The sequence below is a fragment of the Oncorhynchus clarkii genome, chromosome 26, assembly GCF_045791955.1.
Source record: "Oncorhynchus clarkii lewisi isolate Uvic-CL-2024 chromosome 26, UVic_Ocla_1.0, whole genome shotgun sequence".
NCBI lineage: Eukaryota > Metazoa > Chordata > Actinopteri > Salmoniformes > Salmonidae > Oncorhynchus > Oncorhynchus clarkii.
The window spans coordinates 28,606,551-28,614,529 of record NC_092172.1 but is presented as its reverse complement, the minus strand read 5'-3'; the positions used below and the strand labels follow the sequence as shown (position 1 = coordinate 28,614,529).

General features: G+C 40.9%; 1 protein-coding gene across 1 annotated transcript in view; it reads left to right on the top strand.

Moving 5' to 3' along the window:
- The first annotated feature begins 249 nt into the window (after window positions 1-249).
- LOC139384541 (sodium-dependent noradrenaline transporter-like) overlaps window positions 250-7,979 on the top strand; it is an 83,701-nt gene continuing 75,971 nt past the window's right edge. Inside the window, exons 1-3 of the mRNA XM_071129377.1 lie at window positions 250-547; window positions 3,635-3,766; window positions 6,692-6,929. Of these exons, the coding sequence (XP_070985478.1) occupies window positions 250-547; window positions 3,635-3,766; window positions 6,692-6,929 (668 nt within the window). The remainder of the gene's footprint in view (window positions 548-3,634; window positions 3,767-6,691; window positions 6,930-7,979) is intronic.

Below are 7,979 nucleotides of genomic sequence, written 5' to 3'. Positions count from 1 at the left end.
AAACTTATCATAACTATTCCACCTCTGCAAACTTCTGAGTGTATTTGTTTTTACCTCTCTAGCCGATGAATGCGGTGGAGTCCACTGTAGTTCGTGGAGAAAATAGTCACTTATGCAGAGTTTGCCTTTCCACGCTAGCGGGACTCCCATCGTCATCACAGCGCGTGCATCACCTCCGCCACGGATACTTCCTCCGTGAGGTGAGAGCACAAGGCCGTCGGCGAGCTGCACACCGACACCGGGGGAAAAATGAACATCCAGGTCCTGCCAGACCACAAGCTGTCATCAGTGGCCCCGCTGAAACCCTGCAATGTGGAGAAGAAGGAGGTGGAACTGATACTGGTGAAGGACCAAAATGGGGTCCAGTATACCAGTTCGACCATCATGCCCACCCCCAGCACGCACGGCACCCCCTGCACCGCTGAGGAGCTGGAGGAGAGGGAAACATGGGGAAAGAAAATAGACTTTCTCCTATCCGTCATAGGCTTCGCAGTGGACTTGGCCAATGTCTGGAGATTCCCTTACCTCTGCTACAAGAATGGAGGTGGTGAGTGAACTGTTATAACTTCTGTAAAGACTTCTGTTAAGACTTTCCCAGGTACCTTTGGAACTATCCTAGTCGAGATCCAGGCTGGGTATGGCAACGCGAGACTGCTTTGGGACTAATATCACGTTTGTTTTACTGTTGTGAAATAACATTCTTCATGAGTTTATGATAACATGTGCCAATCTGTTAGTTTGTATGCTACCATACGTAGCTAGTCAGTGATTTATTTGAAATCCCCAAATAGCTTTGCGCAGGCTTTCTTGTGCCAAGAGGCTTTGCTGGTAAGAGGGAAACGGAAATACCTCACTGCATAAATTCATTCAGGTCAGTGTGGTTGACTCAACTGCAAATACATTCACTGTATCTGGGTGCTACTGTATCTTACTCTAAAGGGTTGACTAATTACCCATTCACACCAGCTGCTGGCTCATAAGTGCTTTATTGCGGATGGCACATGTTAGGAAATATTTAAATACTCACCGTTGAACAGATAGCTATGCAAATATGTTAATAATTAATAACTTAATTTAAATGTGTGCGGTGTCTAACCCATTTTTCCTGCGGGCTGCATTCGGTCTTCACCGGGGTCTGGGGGGCCACACTTAAAATGTATTATATTTCCTCACAGTCAAAATCTGCTAAGCAATTGTCCTTTAACTATTGGATTTGGTATTTTGAATGGGCTCGAGGGCCTGATCCAGCCTGCAGGTCTCATTATGTGGTCTAGACCAATAAGAGTGACAGCCTGGTCTCATAATCTAGACTTAACATAGTAAAAATGTATCCCTGACTCTCAAAATAGTATGACATGTTACTTTTGGTATGGTTACATAAGACAGATGGTTGGGGTGGGTGGGCGTATAATGCTAACTTCTAGCAATCAGAAGGTTGCGAGTTCGAATCTCATGACAGACAACTTTAGCTCATATGCAACTTTTCAACTATTTGCTACTTTGCAAATACTTAGCATGTTAGCTAACCTTTCCCAAACCTTATTCCTTTTAGCTAACCTTTAACCTAACTCCTAACCTTAACCCTAACCCCTAGCCTAGATAACGTTTGCCAGATAGCTAACATTAGCCACCTAGCCACCTAGCTAGAATTCGTAAAATATCATAAGTTCTGCAAATTCGTAACATATTGTACGTTTTGCTAATTTGTAACATATAATACGAATTGTGATTCTTAACATATACTAAATTTAATGCTTCAGATTTACGTACGGAATCATACAAAATGCTCTGAGACCAGGTTGAGAGCGAAAAATAATGGCTTAGGCATATTTCAGTGGCTCAGTAGTGGTGGTGGAACAAGTAAGCAAATCACTTGTAATATGTGTGCTGCATTTGTTTGATAAGAAGAGTTTTGGATAACATCTGTTAGAAGTGCCAGTCAGGGTTATCACAAATCTGAAGAATGAACAACAAAGCAAAGGCTAACTACAGAGATTATTGATTGCCAACAATATCCAAAACAAGTGTCCAAAACAAGAGAAAACATAAAAACTGCACCTGAATATATCTATAATCGAGCCGAGTGAATGTTAACAAACCAAAGGTCGTTGTTAATTACAAAGTGACATTTTGGGTTTGCCACCACAGACCTTCAGTAGCTTGTTGTAATAACAGTGTTTACTAGTGTTTACTAGATTTCCTGTCCCCTTTGGCAGCATTACACTTCACGTGGTGAAAATAGACATGTGTATCTTCATCTGGTGAACTGAGTGTTGCAGTGTTGTGTCCTGTGGTGCCAACTCTTCAGCTGTGGGTCATGTTTATTTGGCGCTCTCTGAAAGGCTGTAATGCAGCCCAATGCTCAGCTTTTTGTTAAAATGTTGCATACAATATATTTTTAATTCTACTAGATGAAGGGAATTTTATTCTTCCTAGAATTCACTGGAACATAAAAAGCTACCAAGCATGGACAATTCACTGTCTGTGCCTGGAGAGTCCATGTTGATGTCTGTTTCAATTCACTGTCTGTGCCTGGAGAGTCCATGTTGATGTCTGTTTCAATTCACTGTCTGTGCCTGGAGAGTCCATGTTGATGTCTGTTTCAATTCACTGTCTGTGCCTGGAGAGTCCATGTTGATGTCTGTTTCAATTCACTGTCTGTGCCTGGAGAGTCCATGTTGATGTCTGTTTCAATTCACTGTCTGTGCCTGGAGAGTCCATGTTGATGTCTGTTTCAATTCACTGTCTGTGCCTGGAGAGTCCATGTTGATGTCTGTTTCAATTCACTGTCTGTGTCTGGAGAGTCCATGTTGATGTCTGTTTCAATTCACTGTCTGTGTCTGGAGAGTCCATGTTGATGTCTGTTTCAATTCACTGTCTGTGTCTGGAGAGTCCATGTTGATGTCTGTTTCAATTCACTGTCTGTGCCTGGAGAGTCCATGTTGATGTCTGTTTCAATTCACTGTCTGTGCCTGGAAAGTCCATGTTGATGTCTGTTTCAATTCACTGTCTGTGTCTGGAGAGTCCCTGTTGATGTCTGTTTCAATTCACTGTCTGTGTCTGGAGAGTCCATGTTGATGTCTGTTTCAATTCACTGTCTGTGTCTGGAGAGTCCATGTTGATGTCTGTTTCAATTCACTGTCTGTGTCTGGAGAGTCCATGTTGATGTCTGTTTCAATTCACTGTCTGTGCCTGGAGAGTCCATGTTGATGTCTGTTTCAATTCACTGTCTGTGTCTGGAGAGTCCATGTTGATGTCTGTTTCAATTCACTGTCTGTGCCTGAAGAGTCCATGTTGATGTCTGTTTCAATTCACTGTCTGTGCCTGGAGAGTCCATGTTGATGTCTGTTTCAATTCACTGTCTGTGCCTGGAGAGTCCATGTTGATGTCTGTTTCAATTCACTGTCTGTGCCTGGAGAGTCCATGTTGATGTCTGTTTCAATTCACTGTCTGTGCCTGGAGAGTCCATGTTGATGTCTGTTTCATGTGATTTTCCTTTAGATATCATCATCAACACAAATTGCCAGGGCGAAAACACCCACAAAATGCTAAATATATTGTCTTGGCTGCAACACAAATGCCAAAAGGTTCACGTTCAAAAACGTTGTTTTGTGCGGTTTTGTGGTGATTTCAGGTGCCTTTCTAATCCCCTACATTCTGTTCCTGGTGATTGCTGGGATGCCTCTGTTCTATATGGAACTAGCCCTGGGACAGTACAATAGGGAAGGAGCTGCTACAGTCTGGAAGATCTGCCCTGTCTTTAAAGGTCAGCTGTCTCTCTCTCTCCCATCTCTGTATTCCATCTCTTTCCTGACCTCTGCCTCATCTCCCACCTCTCACCTTCTCAAGGCTCCTGGCCTCTCTTTTCTTCTCTATCTTTGAACATCTCTCTCTTTTTTCACTCACCTCTTGTCCTTTCCCCGCTCTTTTAATGTTCCTTCCCAGTGCGCACACCACATAATTTCAATGTGGACAATGTTGACAAGATGTTGATGAATGAGATTGCAACCCAGTCAAAAAGACAGCCAAAAGTTTGTTGAATTACCAATGTGTTATCAGTGACCACGTTTAAAGGTGCACAGTATTCCGGACGGTAGCTCATATCCCGCTTAAGGTCTTATTCGGTATAAGCTGTTTACATGCACCTTTCATATTTTGTCAGTATTATGGATCCCCATTAGCTGCTGCCAAGGCAGAAACTACTCTTCCTGGGGTCCAGCAAAAATTACTTCCGTAATATAGATGATATATCCCGCTCATGAGTATCCCTGTATCCATGAATAAAAGGAATACTTCTAATTGAAGTTCATTTGTGTTAAATGGAATAGTAACTGAACTATGGACACTGCTTGTAGGCCTATAACCTCTCACATGTAGTGTAATATCATATTAACTCTTGCAGAATTTTGCATTTCTTGCAGTGAAATTATACAACAAATGTTAATTTTGTCTTGGGAACAGTAGTTAAGAAATATTATTTCTTTCTTTCAGCATCTCTTGAGAAAATGCAAATGCTTGTGTAATGTGTTATCTTTCACACTGTTATGCAAGCAGACAGTATTTCAACCACATAAAATATGCACCCAAGACGAACTAAAGTCTTCTCTGAAACGTGTTTCGTCGTTTTCTCAGCTTTTAATTTCCTTAAAACAGGTCAAACTGATGACATTTGGACAGACAACTTTACCAGTGTTACCTAGATTACTAATGCATTCATTTTATCCATGGAATACATTATTCTGGTGAGCACTACTTTATTTAGTCTTCTGTGGCAACAAGTTATTTTTTATTTTTTTAATTTAACATTTATTTAACTAGGCAGAATATGTAACTAGGCAGAAGTTATGACAGAAGAGAAGCTGCATGTATCAATCTATAGTAGACAAACAAATGGCAAATGCTGGAAATTATAATTTGAACTCCCACATTTTGGAAGTTATGAGCAGAAACATAATTTAAATTGTAGTAAATTATTTATAGTAGGCTAAATGATTATGGAATTATTTTTGTGGATCGAACTGAGCAGTTAACCTACTTTTTGAAGTGATTAGTTTGACAATCAGATGAAAACATCATCACACAACACTCCTGATATGTGAAACTGAGCCTGACAGCACAGACCACAGAAACAACAGTAAACGGGATAGGATGTTTACATGCCACAGTATCCAGTCTTAGATCAGCCTGTCCCAGGCATCTTATCCAGGTTTCTTATAAAAAAAATATTTTTTTTTTGTCTGTCATAGTTGAAGTGTGATGAAAATTACAGGCCTCTCTCATCTTTTTAAGTGGGAGAACTTGCACAATTGGTGTCTGACTATATACTTTTTTGCCCCACTATACATGATGCAAGTGATCAATGCCGTTGGAGATTCCGGGCAGATTATTATAGAAATTGTGAAGATCTCCATAGACCTGCGATCTTCAACACGTCTGCTTTATATGATTACACATTTATAGTTACAGTGTCACCATTTAAAGGAGATGTATATTCTGCTTGGAAAGTTTCCTCTGTGCCACTGAGTCTGGCTTTAATTCCAATTTGGCTTGATTTCAAATTAAATCTACAAGTTAATAATGAATATGTTGGGTTCAACGGTTCCATCTCAACCTAAAATCTAAGTTGTAGAATAGGACAAAATCAAATCAAATGAAACTTTTAAATGCACTTTAAATAAAGTTGTATTTCATTTTGTCCTATTCTATAACTTAGATTTTTGGTTGAGATGGAGCCGTTGAATCCAACATATTCATTATTAACTTGTAGATTCATTTTGAAATCAAGCTAAACTTGAAACCCTAAGCCTATTTATTGTCTATTTTTAAGTTGAATTGAAACAATAGCTGTTGATGCAAAGGCTATGTAGGCCTAAATAGTATAATTTATGCTATATGTTAAACCTCTGTTAAACTTAAACCTAACCTTTGGAAATGACTTTAATAGCAACAGTGAATCTATTTAGTTTTTAAGTGGAGATCTCTCATTCTCACGATAGCACAATGGTGTCAGTGATAAAGCACGGCTTTACTTTTTTAAAACCCTGGTTGGGAGACCAAAGAGATAGCTGTAGATAGATACATTCTCCAGTAAGAGGTGCTGCCCAGTGTGGTGTGGCTAGCTTCCAGGTTAAGCGGGCATTGTGTCAAAAAGCAGTGCGGATTGGTTGTGTTGTGTTTCGGAGGATGTGTCCGTACGGGAGTTGCAGCGACAAGACTGTAACTACCAATTGGATACCACGAAATTGGGGAGAAAAAGGGGTAAAAGTCAAAAAGACCATGTTAAACTGACATTGTTAAGTTCATCTGCTGCTTGTTCTGATGGTAGAGTTATAGCACATCACATTCTGCTCAAATAATACATTGAATCAGGCGAAATAAGTGGTTGAATTCTCAAATTTCCTCAAGTTCTTTATTATTGTTATTTTTTACATAATACTAGCTGGTATTCCACTGCTGTGCTCGTTTTTTCAGTAGTCTCTGCTGTCCAAGGTCTTGTGGATACATGCTGCAGAGTTTTGTTTGATATTTGTGTTCCCTCACACATACACATTTATGATTGGCATTAGACAGGAGTAGCAGGATTCCACCCTCTGTAACCCTATGTAACCTACAGTATGTAACCATCTCTCTCTCTCTGCTCTCTGTTTCTCTCTCTGTTTCTCTCGTCCATATCCCTCCCTCCCTCCCTCAGGTGTGGGCTACACTGTGATCATCATAGCGTTGTATGTGGGTTTCTACTACAACGTCATCATAGCCTGGTCCCTGTACTACCTGTTCTCCTCTATGACCAGTGAGCTGCCCTGGCTCCATTGTGGCAACGCCTGGAACAGTCCGAACTGCACAGACCCCAAGCTACTAAATGGATCCTTCCTGGGCAATGGGACGTCTTATGCCAAGTACAAGATGACGCCGGCTGCAGAGTTCTATGAGTGAGTACAGTGGGTTCTGTCCTGTTCTATGAGTGAGTACAGTGGGTTCTGTTCTGTCCCTGTTCTATGAGTGAGTACAGTGGTTTATGTCCTGTTCTATGAGTGAGTACAGTGGGTTCTGTCCTGTTCAATGAGTGAGTACAGTGGGTTATGTTCTGTTCTATGAGTGAGTACAGTGGGTTCTGTCCTGTTCTATGAGTGAATACAGTGGGTTCTGTCCTGTTCTATGAGTGAGTACAGTGGGTTATGTTCTGTTCTATGAGTGAGTACAGTGGGTTCTGTCCTGTTCTATGAGTGAATACAGTGGGTTCTGTCCTGTTCTATGAGTGAGTACAGTGGATTATGTTCTGTTCTATGAGTGAGTACAGTGGGATCTGTCCTGTTCTATGAGTGAATACAGTGGATTATGTAACTGTTCTATGAGTGAGTACAGTGGATTATGTTCTGTTCTATGAGTGAGTACAGTGGGTTCTGTCCTGTTCTATGAGTGAATACAGTGGGTTCTGTCCTGTTCTATGAGTGAGTACAGTGGGTTATGTTCTGTTCTATGAGTGAGTACAGTGGGTTCTGTCCTGTTCTATGAGTGAATACAGTGGGTTCTGTCCTGTTCTATGAGTGAGTACAGTGGATTATGTAACTGTTCTATGAGTGAGTACAGTGGGATCTGTCCTGTTCTATGAGTGAATACAGTGGATTATGTAACTGTTCTATGAGTGAGTACAGTGGGATCTGTCCTGTTCTATGATTGAATACAGTGAATTGTGTTCTGTTCTATGAGTGAGTACAGTGGGTTCTGTCCTGTTCTATGAGTGAATACAGTGGGTTCTGTCCTGTTCTATGAGTGAGTGCAGTAGATTATGTAACTGTTCTATGAGTGAGTACAGTGGGATCTGTCCTGTTCTATGAGTGAGTACAGTGGATTATGTCATGTTCTATGAGTGAATACAGTGGGTTCTGTCCTGTTCATGTTCTGTAAGTGAGTACAGTGGGTTCTGTCCTGTTCATGTTCTGTAAGTGAGTACAGTGGGTTATTTCCTGTTCCTGTTCTGT